Source organism: Pezoporus wallicus, unplaced genomic scaffold (assembly GCF_028554395.1).
Source record: "Pezoporus wallicus isolate ANWC-B61680 ecotype Strahan unplaced genomic scaffold, APGP_CSIRO_Pwel_v1 contig_8006, whole genome shotgun sequence".
In the NCBI taxonomy this organism is placed as follows: Eukaryota; Metazoa; Chordata; class Aves; order Psittaciformes; family Psittacidae; genus Pezoporus; species Pezoporus wallicus.
Window position 1 is genome coordinate 658,674 of NW_026635487.1, and position 15,158 is coordinate 673,831.

The 15,158-nt window shown below is 40.1% G+C and overlaps 1 protein-coding gene across 4 annotated transcripts in view; it reads right to left on the bottom strand.

Annotated features, from left to right (window-relative positions):
• Positions 1-15,158, bottom strand: part of UBE4B (ubiquitination factor E4B) — a 38,097-nt gene that overhangs the window by 16,562 nt on the left and 6,377 nt on the right. The window contains exons 3-11 of one of the 4 annotated variants that reach the window (XM_057431764.1): positions 10,822-10,957; positions 10,194-10,281; positions 8,275-8,419; positions 7,362-7,590; positions 6,481-6,891; positions 5,496-5,609; positions 2,534-2,675; positions 1,911-2,011; positions 603-717 (exon numbers count right to left, since the gene is read on the bottom strand). In XM_057431764.1, coding sequence (XP_057287747.1) covers positions 603-717; positions 1,911-2,011; positions 2,534-2,675; positions 5,496-5,609; positions 6,481-6,891; positions 7,362-7,590; positions 8,275-8,419; positions 10,194-10,281; positions 10,822-10,957 — 1,481 coding nt within the window. The remainder of the gene's footprint in view (positions 1-602; positions 718-1,910; positions 2,012-2,533; positions 2,676-5,495; positions 5,610-6,480; positions 6,892-7,361; positions 7,591-8,274; positions 8,420-10,193; positions 10,282-10,821; positions 10,958-15,158) is intronic. The other 3 variants (XM_057431779.1, XM_057431770.1, XM_057431787.1) reach the window with 3 other exon arrangements.

Genomic DNA, 15,158 nt, shown 5'->3' on the forward strand with positions numbered 1-15,158 from the left:
TATGAAGAGACAAAAATCAGTATTCAGTTGTACTACAGAAAATTAAAGAGGTTATTGTCTGCTTCAGCTGGAGGAATGGTTCTCTTCTCCAGGGCAGGTGATGTTTGAATGTACTTTCAACTGCACGAACCTCTACTAAAGGTGTCCAGAGAGAGATGTTATTAAAAGGTACTTGCACAACACATAAAAATTAGCTATTGTAATCTTTTCTTCAAGATAGGAAGGCTCAAATGCCATTGTGAAGGCCCCTTTACAGCTAAGTCACATAATACTACAGGAGCACTAAGTAGACACAACTACAACCTTCCTGATCTACTTTAACATTGTATGGGCTAGAAGAAGTTTGTTAGTTTTGTGTCTTAATGACTAGGCCCTCCAGTGCTTATTAACAAATACAATTAGAATCAGTAAATAATGAAAGTCAGTCTTATTCACAAAATGCTAAATGAGTTAAAAATGAACAAAACCAAACTCCAAGTGCTTAACAGGTCACTGGCCCCTGAAGTAATGCGAGATGTGGAATAAACCTTTGGAAATGCACTCTCTTGTATATTGCAAATAGCAGAACCATATAATTATTTGGTTTTTACCTATGGCCTTACCTGTTTGAACACCTCTTCATCCTGATAAGTTGTTCTTACCAATTCTTGGATGAAGCCAAATGGGAGATTCCTACACAGCATATACGGGACCAGCAAAGACTGCTGCTGCAATGACCTTGATTTGTAGAAAAGAAAAAGAAATGAAGCCAGAACTACTGGTTATGTGCAGTAGTATTTGCAGCAATGTCAGAGTAATCACCTCTAAGGATGTGCCAGAAAGCAGATTATCAACATGGAGACACACCTACTCCTTTCAAAACTAACCTCGTCTTTTCAGGTTACTTGTGGGAAGGTTATTCTGAACCAGATGCTGCTGCCAACATGACTCTTGAGCTTAAGGGGGCTGGATGCAAACAAGAGCTCCTGTGTAGTAACTGGGTCTCCCTTCTACTCCTCTTTAATGAAAAAACACCTTTTCTATAATGACCCCCCCCCCTTTGTTAAGCTAAACCAGTGAAGCAACAACAGTTATTGATGTTTGCTTTTCCAGATTGAGAAATGAGTGTAACATTAGTCTGTTCTGAATTAATACAGTCATTACTTTAAACTGCTTCCTAGCATTTGTTAACAAAGTGAGGGTTTTTTCCTCATTACATATATAAAACTCATTCTAATGTCAACACTGGTGCACACAGAGACAAAACTAACCTCAAAGCACAGTGGATAATTGGTGCACCTTTAAAGATTTTATCAGTATTGTCTGGAAATACAAGCACAGAATTATGCAGATTTTAGTCAAAATCACATATCCTATTTTAAAACCCTTTTCACTGTTCCAGCTAAAGAGACTGCACCTGAAACAACTGCCCTTGAAACCTCAGAGTTGGGATCTAGTGCAGAATGCCTACACAGAGGTTTACACTACCACATCTGTTGGGGGGAGCTCTCTGAAGTGAACTAGTGCTATGGCACATAGTTTTTGCTATACATTTTGATAAGACTGTTGCTCAAGCGTAGCTTGACTGGTTACTGACTTTCACACAAGTAGTGCCCCTATAATCTGCAAGTAAAATAGTTCATGCATGAGGTAAGGCAAGAAAACACCTTGATTAACTCAGATCCCCCATTTAAACTGTTCAAATCAAAAGTGATTTTTACCCAAACACAGTGAGAAAACACTTGAGCTGCTCTCCACCAACATATTAGTGGGAACTATATAGTCTAGAATGGTAAAGCAATAAACCTCTCCCCTGGCACATAAATGCATCCTGCTCCAACAACTGATCTCAGTTTTCTTATCTAATCCTCAGAAAAAAACAAGACACCCCAGAACAGTCCATTTTCATGATTAACCTCAGCTCTATTTACCTTGGTTGTGTCAAGGATCCCTGCAGCACCAAAGCAGCATGTGAAATGCACTGGGATCGGATGTTGCTCAGTAACTGGCTAACTGTTGGCTGGCTACACATCTGATAAAAATAAAGTTATTTTAATACAAACTAGACATATTCAGGGACACAGCAGACAGGAAATATGATAAATTTCTTTATTCATGCAATATGAATGTAATAGGGAAACTAAGAGTAGCGCTACTCCAGCTAAAAGCCTTTCAGATTCTATATATAAAGTGTGGTTTGTTTTTTCCCCAAGAAGCAAGAGCTTAAAGCAGAATATAGAACACTGACTGAATACAGAACACTGACAGGGAGCTGGCCTTGCAAAAGTATGTTTTACATGGAATAAATCCAGATAAAGCGCAGTAGATGAAAAGGGGAAGAACAGTTTCTAACACAGTGCTTATTTTAGAGGTGGAAACCATACACATAATTCAAACATGATGAATTAATAAGAGTCAAAAGGGACCTTATAAATTCTGTCAATCTATTCCTATAATAAAGCCATCAAGAAAGAACTACTAATTTTCCCAGTAAAGTGGATTAAGAGGAGTGTCTGTGACAGCACTGATACAACTTCACTCAGCTGAAATATACCTTTGGTGCTTTTCTCTCCTCTATTCCAACTCTGTCAAAACACTCAATGAGGTAGTTCAGCATCTCTGTCTCCTTACAATTTTCAATGGTGAAGTGGTCACTGCAGGAATCGGAAACACTTGAGCTGCCAGAGCCTCCAATACTTCAAAACACACAAAAAGAAGAAAAAAAGCATTAGGTAGTGTTCTTCACTTGTGCACATAAGCTCTTGACTTGCTCTGTCAAGTTTCTGAGGACTCCATCTTATCACAGCTCTATAATTAAGATAATATCTGTGATCTATAAGGAGCTCTCCATCGAACAGCTTGTCCAACTCTGGAAGTTCAGCTCTACTGCAACATGACTGAAGAACCAATTGTCTATTAAATGAATTATGTATCTGAAAGACAGCAATAAGGTGCATGATGGGAATCCATAAATCTTATTCTCATGTGCCAACACCAAAAATGAACAGCCTTTAATTTGTACCCAATGTCAAAACTGTTGGGAGGCTCAGGACATCACAACACTTCCATGCCATGATGCAACCTTTGCATCATGTCTGTGTATAGCATCCAAAATGGGAGAGAGAGACCTCACAAGCTCTGTCAACAACAGCAACTCATGGAAGTCAAGATCCTCCCACTGCAGAGAAGAGACCTTAGACAACAGATAGGGCTACAATCACTTTTTATATTCTAAGGAAGGAGAACAAACAAAGCAGGAGGTGATACATCAAAGCAACTGTTCCTTTTAGAACTCCTACGTTAAAGATCATTTGATTTCAACTCAGTTCAGTTCCCTCACAGTAAAAGATGCCATTTCTTTAAATAGCACGGCCTTAGGTATAGGGGAAAGAAAACACTGCTACTGTAAACACAAAAACTATACCCCCCAAAACCATGCTTGAACCCAGGGAGAAATCAAATACAAGAGTGAGAACACACCCTGCGACTCTCCATCTCAGACTTGTTATCTCAACAGAATTCTGCTCTACAGAACAGCTTGGCAAAGCTAATTAAATCAAAAGCCTCATCTTACAGAAGGGAATTAAGACAAGATATATCCACTTATGTAAATGGAACTAAGAAAAAAAAAAGCAATTATGTGGATGCTCTATGGCTATTCCTCAAAGAACTGGCTGTGTACAGGCAGGCTGGGTGGAAATGAAGAGCTGATTTATAAGCTCCAGATCTCAAACTGAAAAATCAGAGTATTTGTTTCCTTTTATGCAGCTTTTTTAAAAGCACATTTAAAGCTACAAACTGTTGGACCTGCAATTTCCTTTAAACTATAAAATCATTTGCATTCTAATAATCAAGCTGTACAAAGCTATTGTGCAAGCTTTAGAGTCCAACCAATAAATCAGGGAAAGGTTATTGCTGCTAAGCATCTGGTAGCTCAGCATGTTAAGGAACAGAACTTCTAATAGCAGCCATCTCTTTTTTGCAGAGAGAGAATTTGTTTACAGTTATTCAATTAAACCTAATCCATGTAAACCAAGCTCTATTAAAATAGTACTCAGTAACTGCAAAGTCATGTCTTTGCTATAGCCTCCCTTTTAAACCTCTTCACTTCTTACATTCAAGTTAAAAATGACCCTTTTAAGAACACAGATTTCTATTTAAAACCCCTACTACTTCTATAGTTATTCATTCTGCTAATGATTAAACTACAGCAGTAACTGAAATTATTCTAATGTAAAGCTCACACATCCTTCGTACACATATTGAATGCCTTGGTATTTCCAGAATACAAGTTGTTGCATAATTGTACAGTCACTATGTTTGTAATTTAACTAACATTTTACTGCTGTCCGCAGGATGCCAGGACATAATATGCAAATTTAGACTCCAGAAGCACCAGAAATCCTTCCCAAAGGCTTTGCAACTCAATCCAACATTTGGATTAAATTGCCAACAGGATAAAAGAGTGGGGAAGAATTATCCTAAATTCTACGAATGCAAACCCCCCTAACTTGGTAACTTGATAACCTGTGTTATCGAGTTCACTGTCTTGAAATTAGACTGGAAAAGAGGAGATGGAAAGTCTTCTAGTTAACAGTCTGACCTGAGCAGTAGTGAGCTTTATTCCTTTCTCCAACTTGCACTGATACAAAAGAATGGGGCATTTTACTTCTATATCAGCCAAGACACTGCAGCATCACTCTGCCATGCAATGTAAGACAAGAGAAGATCCTACTCTGCATTTACATTTCCAAAAGCTGGTTTTTTTCTTGGCGTATCCAGTGTTCTGCAGGTTTTTGTACAGCTATCTGCCTATTCAAAACAGAACTCACTAATAGCATTTCTCATTGTGGTTGTGTACGTTGTCATGTCACACAAATTAAAGGGCTTTGCTATCTGATTACTAAGTCTGTTCAACAGTGACATATCCCACTCTTTCTCCTCCATTCTTGGGTTCCTCCAACCATATCAGCTTCTACTCCTATGTCAAAGCACTAGTTTAAACTTTCAGGTCTATTTTCTTTACAGGCCAGAGGAGTGACCCTCAGCTGTCAAGCAGCAATGAGGCCTCAATGAAATCACACCATTTGCATCAGCTGGCTATTTGCTACTGCGTCGTTTCCTACATGTGTACCTTTGTCCTCATTTTCCAGTTTTTCATAGGAAAACATATGCATGATGTACCACTGGTTTTAAAATTACAACCGTGGGTGAATAATATTCCTTCTACTCATACAGTCAATGAGGAGTTCCACTAAAGCATCATTTCAGAAACTATGCTCATTAAACCTAAAAGGCAGTATGAGTAACATTGCCTTCATCTTAGTCATCTCTTCAAAAAGAGCTGACTCACTAGCACTCATTATACATGTTTATACACCATCCTAAAAACCCATCCAAGTCACATCCTTGGGTTTAGTCATTTCCCAGGTTACTTCGAAGACCACTTGACCCTACACACACTTGTTAGTTCCTCATCAACCAAACATGCAGGTTACATTCTCTTTCTCCAATACCTGGACCCAAACTGGATACAAGAAAAATCATCATCTTCATTTTCTTCATCACTACTGTCCTCAGACACATCAGAAACGGCAAGAAGGAGGAGGGAGAAAGGGTTGTCGTATATACTACCATGACAGAAATGGAAAAGGCCATCAGATTTTTTAAGCCAGAAGTAAATGGCAGCTTTTCTTCTTAAGTCTGCCAAAAATCATCTTCTCTAAACATGCAAACAATGGAAAACTTCCTGTTAGTAAAACCAAGACTATACTAACATGCTCTACTGCACTACTACAAGTTATCCACATATCAAACCATCACACGATCACAACCCAACTTCAGCAGAATTTTTGGGACCTGATAAAAATTAGCTCTTAAGTGGGCATGTTTAGACACAACCAAACACACAGTATTACAGTTCCAAGCTACTGATCTTTACAGCAGTGGTCTCAAATCCTTGCGTGCTCATGTCTCCCTCCTGCAGGGACTGGGGATTCCAGAAGCAGCCAACAGAGAAAATGCAGGAGTACTTGGCCTGACATACTGAAATAGGCTAATCTGTAATTTAAATCTATGCACCAGGGAATCAAATCCAACACATTCCAGCAAGTAACAGCTTCCAACAAATTAACTAAAGCCCTACTGAGAAAACTGATTTCAAAGCAGGAGGGTCTCCTGGGTTTGCTATCCAGCAGGAGCAACTGAACAGAAAGCTAGGAGTTTAACTGGAATGGATGCAAGAAGAGTAGGAAACTAAAACAATATTGCTACCTTTAAAGCAATTACATTACACCCTCAAACACTCGCAGAAGCAGGTTTAACACATTGGCAAAGATGGCTTGTTAGCAAGTCAATGTATTAGGACAAACCAAAGCACCAAAATCAACTCGGGGTAAGTAGGGTGAGCTCAGCACAAACATTAAGTTCTTCCAAACTGCATGATTATGCCACACCCTGCACAGCACACATTAAACACGCTCTTTTGTGCTTGTGAAATACCTAGAAGGAATCCTGTTCAGTAAAGAAGAACGCCTGCGCAAGGTACTGGGTGAAGCAGTAAACAAAGGTGGACCCATTGTTGTGGGTCTCTGTCTGGATGGGGTGACTGGCATGGCTGGAGGGCTAGCAGCCATGGCTGGAGGACCTGGTGAACTAGATGGGATGGAAATACTCGAGGAACGTGGGATGGAAGAAGCTGAAAAGCCACCAGGATGGGTAACAGTGTACGGCCGGTACCTCGGAGAAGAAGGCTGCATCCAAGAAGGGCTTGTTGCTGTGAGGTGAGAGCTGACAGTAATGGAAGGCACAGATGTAGTGGCAACTGAACTGGCTGGTGGGGTAAGAGATGAACCAGTCATTGGTACATAGCTTGTGAAATTGGTAGTAGGAGCTGGACTAGTCCCATAGAGACTAAACCAGTTACAAGGGAAGAAGAAAAAAAACAAAAAGCAATGATTTAGGATATGCAGAAAAAGGGTGAAAAAAGATAAAATGAGCAAGAGAAGCCCTTGCCCTTGTGATGACTCTTCAGCAGTGTAATTCTGCAGCTCACACACATTATTCCTTCTTGTTACTGGTGAATAAAACTATGCCACAATCTACACATTTTTAAGTTAAGAGTCATAGCCTCCACTGATGCAAGTCAGGGATACTTCTCAGAAGGAACCAGCTACATGGCTCTAACCTATCAAATACACTTCTAGCCATGGCAACATAATCAAAAACAGTGAAATGGTGGCATATTGACATGAAAAGTGTGATGAACTTCAAAAATCTGTTCTATTTACTGTTCTCAAGGACATTTCTATGTCCCTCTCTTTCTTCCAGTCTAACAATCAATATTCAAGTGAAATCTGTATTCAGTTATAATCAGAAGTCACCTGGACAATGAACTGGAACCAAAGGAGCCCACATTACAGAACATGGGGCTGCTTCCTGGGTTAGAGCCCATGTTTAGAATCAGGCTTCTGTCAGGAGAGCGGGCAGCTGCAGCGATGGGTTGGGAAGTAGCTGTCAGGCTGGCAAACGGGTTTTCATCCCTCGACTGTGTGGACATCATCAGCACTTCCATCAGAATCTGCCCAATCAAGTCCTTAAAGTCTGAAAACACTGTTGGGAATAAGAGAGTTAGCATCAACTACCACTTCATATTAACTAGGTTCTGGAATTACAGCTCCACAAAAACATAACTCTTATGGAAAGCACAAAAGATCACAGATGACCTGATGCTGTTACTGTTGATTATTAAAGTTGGCTTGTCTGGCCCTCTCCGATTTCCCCACCCTGCTGTTGAATTGGGGAAGTTATGTCATAAAGAGAAGCACACACACCCCCCTGATATACCCACACTTAAAATAACAATTTGGAATTTGGTCACCTTAGAGCTGAGAGAAGAAAGTATAATTTGATAAAGAAAATAATCAGGAATTCTTAACTTAGCAAATTAACTGCTAAAAGTTAATTACAATGCAGGACAACCCATTCATTCACTAAAAGGTGTCTGGGGGAAAAAATGAATCCAGCGACGCTGCAACATCGGCACACCAGTTTAACAAGAGAAAACATAACCAACAGGAGCATAGCAACTGACTAACACAGGAGCTATGTCCAATTGGTCCCATGTTCCTTTTATGGGGATTCCATTTCCTGCTCCATCTGCTGCTAAATCACGCAAAGACCACAAGGAGGTGGCTTTGGCATTGGAGCCAAGGGAGAAAAAGCTCAGAATAAAGAACAGAGAACATGACACTCAACTGAAACAATCCTAACAATGAGAGCAGTTCAGATACCCACCTTCCTTCGGGTTCTGCTTAAACTGAGCAGAGAGTGAATTGAGGAAGATAACGTCTCTGTCTCGGTCCTTCCAAGAGACTCTGAAGATCTTACAGACCAGCTGTAAAGCTTGTTCCTCAGACACTTCAGACCCAGACAGAGGTTCCTTGGTTGGGAGAGTAAAAAAAAGCCATCAATTTGTTTGCAATTGCATTAGTCAAGTCACAGTCAGCACGGGAAGGAATAAGCTTCTCCAAGTCTTTCCCCGCTTTCAAATCTTTGCCCAGATAAAGACATCTTCCACTTGAATGAAGTCAGGACAGGACAAGAGACTCAAGAGTTTGCCTCCTTCCCCTTTCTTCCAAGAAAAGGAAGGTCATGTAAAGCGTGCTCAGAATGAAAAACTAGTTTCTCTAAAGAGAATGGTACTATCTAGTGGCCAGAGCTTAAATTGGAGGGCTCTTGCAATCCTAAGGCAGCTTTGAGCGTGCACATGAAAAAATGGTGGAATACAAAGAAATAAACTCCAAGGCATTATCCCTGCAATGTCATGAGAGGTAGCACTTAAAACATGTCCAAACATACGTAACAAACCAGCAACACGTGTCCTTCCTCCACTCTCCTACCAACGCTGTAAAAGCAACACAATACACAAAGCAATTCAGCTACACAGGATTTAAAGACTGAAAAGTTTTTGTTTGGAGGCTATTTTCCTGCAGGAGTTGTAGATATTGACTAGCCCAACACAAAACTGATGATCTTTGAGTAAAAGATGCACACGTTGTACTGCTGTGTATCATACCAGAGATAGCAGTATTCTTCTAGAAACAAACAAGTCCATGAGGAAGAGCAAAACGCAGACTGAGAAAAACAAGGTTGCCACTCAAAAACTCCCCTTTTCCCTTTCAATTTGGGACCTCGTAATGGTGACCAGGTAAGCCTTGATTTACATGAGATTTCCAGCAACTACCAGTACTGGACCCTTTTCAAAAGCTTCCCCTCAAACTACTTAATACAACATAAATTGTGGCACATTAATTCCTTTTTATTGGCTTAATCATTCCACTGGTGTTTGACTGGTTTCAAGTACTTCTCCTGCCTATTTCTGCAAAGAAGACTTGATTATTGACATCATTTCCAATGCTGCTAACCAGACAAGGTTTTTTGCTCATAAATAAGGACTACGCCATCTCCTATCCACTTAACTTTCTGGTATCTCCAAATGAGTAAGAGGAATTGCATTAAGTTTGTAAAGCTCTATTTTATTTTCCACTGTTCCCCCTGCTTCAAGACTGCCCTTGATTCCAAGCTATTTATTTCACAGTAGCACAAGGCAAGCTGTCCAACTGCCCAATTTGCAGCCAGGAATTGACTGGAAAGGATTCTGCGGCAGCGTTATTGCTACATGGCTTTAAGCCAGGCTTTTACCAACTGACCTTATTACTGACAGTGCAGGAATAAAGACAGACATCTAATGAGCACTGCAAGAACTGCTGTAGAAACTTCTCTCCACTACAATGATGTCCCATTTATTTATGGCTTCATTTCATATGGGCCTTAAAATCAAATGACAGGGAAGACAATTTTAGGAGTGAACTTAAGTTTTGTACTCACTTTCTTTTTCTACTTTGAAGGGCCCTACCACTTGTCTAAACCTTAATGTGTCACTTTGTTGTAGGACATATAAAAAATACATTTTCCTCAGAGTTTTCAACTGTCATTCGTAAACCAGTTTGAGACAAAAATGCAGCTTGGATATAGAAAGTTTTGACTTTTTCTTCCTTCCCACAAATTTTAGTGAAGAAATTGTTCACAGATGACATCTGAGGGCTAGCTCCATCCTCTCGAAAGCACATATTCAATATATGGAGGGAAGTGAACTCCCTGCAAGCGGAAACTCTGCATCATATCTCCATGCAACCGACATAAACCAGACTAACCTTATCCGTCAGGCTCCTTTTCTCTCTGCGATCATTCTCATCCACCTCCATGTTTTCAATTCCTGAATCCACATCTACCTGGGACATACTGTAAGTGGAAATAAGAGAAGTCCATTAACTCACAGAAAGCCACGGACAGTCCTCTGTAAGATGCTGACTGAAGGAGTGTCACCTTAAGTAGAAGTGGCAAAGAAAAACCCATGCAACAGGAACATCCATACGCACTAGCAGCAATTAAAATCACTAGTTGATAAATGCTTCTCATATCACATTTATTTTGAGCTCAAGAAGCACATTTCTAAAGCTGGCAATACAAACTACACAGCTATGAAATCCCATAACCTTTTCTTTTCTACACAGAGTAGCTGAATTATCCCCATCAGACATGCTCATCACTCACTGTTTAAGATAATGCTTTGACTTTCACCACTTTAGGTCAGGAATTCCCATTAAAATCAGACTAGAAAAAGCATTACAGTGGTCTAAACAGCGTGTCATTTTTAAGCATTAAACTCTATAGCATTAACACAGCTGGAAGTGAGAAATGGCAGAACATTTTCCTGTGTAAGTGGTTTTGATGATGAGCATTGCACAGTATTTTCTGGCTTAGACAAGCTGCATTTTTTACCTTTTCTCACAGGAGACACTATCAATATCCATGCTCTGAGACCGAGAGAGAGACTGAGATTGGGTTTCAAGGCTGTTAGATGGAGAACTGCTGAGTGAACTCACTCCTTCGCTGCTCTGGCTTCGGTGGGCTACTCCTAGAGAAAAGGCACCACCAAGATTACTACCAGGGAGAAGAGAAGGTACTACACAATTATCTGGATGGAAAAGGAGAGGAAATACTGTTTCTCCATCCAGCTCTTAAGCATTTAGTAATGCATTCGAAATTAAATGTTAATAATATTCACATTTGACTACAGATAACCACATTTTCTACCTCCCCTTGCAGCAGCAATATACGTATCCTTACCTGCATTACAACACAGAGAACAAAACTAAATGTGCATCCATTAAGTGCTCAGAGATTCACTCCCATACAGAATACAAGCACTAGCAATCCAATTGCTTACCAGATTGCTCTGTATACTCTCTTAAAATCTTGTGAAAGCCCATCTGAAGTCTGTCCTATCAGAACAGGACTTCACTCTGGGTCATTATAATGGACTTAACTTGGGTGAGGAGACAGGACATAACTAATCTGAGTTCTGACAGCCTTCCCACAAAACCTCAATTTACTAGGAAATTATTGGTACCTTTCCTTCTCCACAAGAAGGAAATAGGCATCCAAGAGGTCCTAACAACATTCCAATGGTGGATCACCAGCAAACTGGAAGCAATACGATGGCTTTGGTGCAGGGCTGATGAACATCAGGGTATGAACAGAAGGATTCACTCTGCAATTAAGACTTCTTCAGCTAAGTGTTAGATACTAGCATGGGAGGAGGAAAGTTATATCCATCATTTCAAATGAGGCAGAAAAAGCCCCTTTCCTTCAGTAACAACACAAGCTGAATGACTTCTACGAACATCTAAATGACAGGGCTCTTAAGTGTAGTCCATTCCTGAAATTTGTGCCTAGTGACACTGTTGGAAGTCATGATTTATAGTAAAGTAGCATTAACTGCAAGCTGCAACTGTACCTTATCAATAGCAGGTATTTGCACATTAGTAAGCAAACTCCTTGAAGGAGGAGAAGAAAAGGTACTATTCATCTGTTTGCTTAAAGAGAAAGCAGCAGTGCCTTTCACTCCTTTGGGTTCTTTCACCTGCAGCTTACAAGACATTCCCCGAACAGTATTAGGTTTCAGGTGAGCAGTGCAAAACCAGCTTGACAACCTATTTTTAAACTCCAGTAGTGTTACTACTGAAATGTGCAAGCTTCTCTCGCATTTACAGCAGCAACGCATTCTGAAGTTACAGTGGGGGTAGCAAACCAGAGCAAGTCACGACTATGCTCTTTGACACAAGCTGTTTGTTTTCAAACACCCTTCCCAAAGCTTCTCATGGTTTTGAAACAATTTGTTTTACAGCAACAAAACTGCAGAAAGCAGAAAGATCCCATTTAGAAGACAGCTTGCTGAACAGCTAGATGTTCAGCATGGGAGGTAGGAAAAGTTGCTTCATTCTACTGCTTTCCAACTCCTGTTTTACTTCCCTGGATATAAAACAGTTTTAACTCCTTAAATTAGGTTGGAAATCAGTCAGTACTCAGAAAACGCTCAGATCTTCAAATCAGAAGTGGAAAAGATACGTGAAGTAAAATTAATTTGCATTGGTATCCAGAAAGTAATTTACCAAGCAGATTGTCCAACTTATATATATAGAAATAGATATAGTTATATTTATAACTAAAGACATATAAAAGCACTCTAACGTATGGCAGGACAACATAGAATGCATATGCAAGTTGCACATTTCACAAAATACTTGCTAAACCTAAGTTTTACTCAGTTTTGTTCAAAGCTTCTGTGCTTTGGTCAGCACCTTCAGGGCTGTAGCTGGGTGTTATTCATTAACAACATTCAGACAACATTCCTGAGCCCATTAGGTTTTCAGTATGAGAAGCAGAATAGAGATAGGAACCAAGATCCTCCAAGAAGCTAGATTTCACTTCAACACCTATCTGCCAGTATTAAATGTCTGCATAAGATTTTACCCATGAATGAGGAAAATATCAAGAAAAACTCTTATTTCAGTTCTAAATAGCTACTTCCTTCAGTCCTGGAATTTTTGTGATGCCTGTCACAGCTTTGACACTGACAGTGCATGCAAGAGACACAAGCCCAAAGCCTAGGACAGTTTCCCCACAAAACCAAGGATATAAATATCAAGTACAGTGACTGAACTGAACAAAGCTGCTCAGTCACTCAGGTTGAATAGAAGAACCTTTCCAAAGCAGAATTTCAGTGATACAGATAAAGATAACACCCAGCAGACATATGCTGTCCATGGCAGGGGAAGACTGACTTCAGAAGGGCATTCCAGCATGCTGCTGATTTAAGATACGCCAGTTACAGCCTTGTTTTCCTTCAGTACACCAGTTGAAAAGGGATGGTCTGCCTTGAGGCCTCCCTCTCTCCTTCTCAATCTTCCCAAAGGAAAAGCTACCCATTTCAGTGGATGGAGACCAGAGCAAATAGGGCTTACAAGGGTGAAGAATTGCATTGCTCTACATTCTACTCCCCCTGCCAGGAAAACGTACCTCAGCAGTCATACTGCAGCACTCACCAACAGGCTTCTTGAAACAAACTCTTCTACCTACCACCTTTTCACCACATTTACTTCACTGGATCAGCTATACAATAAAGTTCCATTTTCCTTAAATAAAGACAACACCAGAGATGTGCAAAACTTATGAAGACCACACACCCTGTATGTGTGGCTGTCCCTGCTACACTGGTTTTAGGCTCTCCAAAATATTTTCCAGATGCGTACAAAATAATGATCATATTTTCCATGAAATCAATGTGTAAGTGGGCTCTCGCCATGACACGCAGCTTCTTACAAAAATGGATGCTTACAAGGACACTATTCTGCTGTGGCTGCTCTCTGTATGCCCAAATGAATTCAAACCCTCTGCAATCACTTTAGTCTACTGCTCAAAGGAACTCCTGCAAACCACACAGCACTGGCTGAGTCTTCATTTATGCTAAATAAGTACAGCAGATGATGAGTTGGGAACTTTCTTTTCCTGGTCTATTCCCCAATTTAACCATATCTCTTACCCTGGTGTCAGAGACATGCATTATTCAGTTGCTGCAATGAACTGTAGGAAGCAAACGCTATCCTGACTTCTGTTTCTGGTCAAACAATCTGGTCTGTATAGTACAGTGCAGATACATGAATTCTTATACCAGAAGTCTCAGAGGTGTTGGCTATTTGACCACTCCAAACCATGATAAACCTGCCTGCAAATACACACACATTTGTACCTTCAGGTTTCCACACCTCCTGCTCTGTTGGCATTAGCAGTCACAGAGTTGTGCAGGAAGATGGATCACGACCTCATGTAGTTGAAAATTATTTATTTCTCTTGGGTTAGTTTTCACTTGGATTAAGCCCATGATCCACCTCACCACAGAGCTGCTATGGACAGCAGAGGGAGAGAGTGAGAAATACTCCTTTTGGCAACAGCCAGACCTAAAGTGGATTAAAACAGTCATGAGGCTGAATGAACGCAGTAAGTGAACTCTGCACTGCTCTTAAAAAGTCACCTTTGCTTCTGGATTGCTGTCTATAATCATGAGGACAATACGCAGTGTTAAATTCCACCTGCAATGAGCTTCTCTCAGGAAATGCTTTTGATAGCTTTTCTCTGTCCTGCTTTGGATACGAGTCAACAAAATAAGCAGGAAGGAGGCATTTCTAGGTGTTTCAGAACAGCGCTGTAATTAAATTACAGGATTTAGGCTTCTACGTTACTGTACTTGTAAAAGGAAAGAACCCCACATTTCAGAAAGGAAACAGGTAAACAGATGAAGAATTCTGCATGTTTATCAAGGACCATTAGGACAAATATCATTTCTATCAAATGACTAGAAATCCCATTGAAACCCTCTTCGAAACAATCACGACACTTGTTTAGAGATGGCTTTGTGAACCTCTTCATGTAGTAACATAACATGCAAAACAGTTTAAGTTTCCAGATAAAGATCACAATACTGGAAACAACGTCAGTTTGGTTTGATATCCAAGACAAATTTTGAAATCAAAATTCAGGGAGTATTTTTGGCGGTTTTTAGGTCAAAAGTAGTATTATATGCAAGAATATCGTCTTTACCTTGCTAAAGTGCAGCCTTCTGCTTTCTGCCTTGTCTGATTTTAACAGATCGGGTATTACCTTCTGAAATAAATACCCTCTGTAAATATCCTACTTGCATTCGATCCAGTAAAGAGTGGAATTGGCAAAGCAATACAAAGGAGAAAGCAAATACTTTATTCTTACATTGACAATGCACA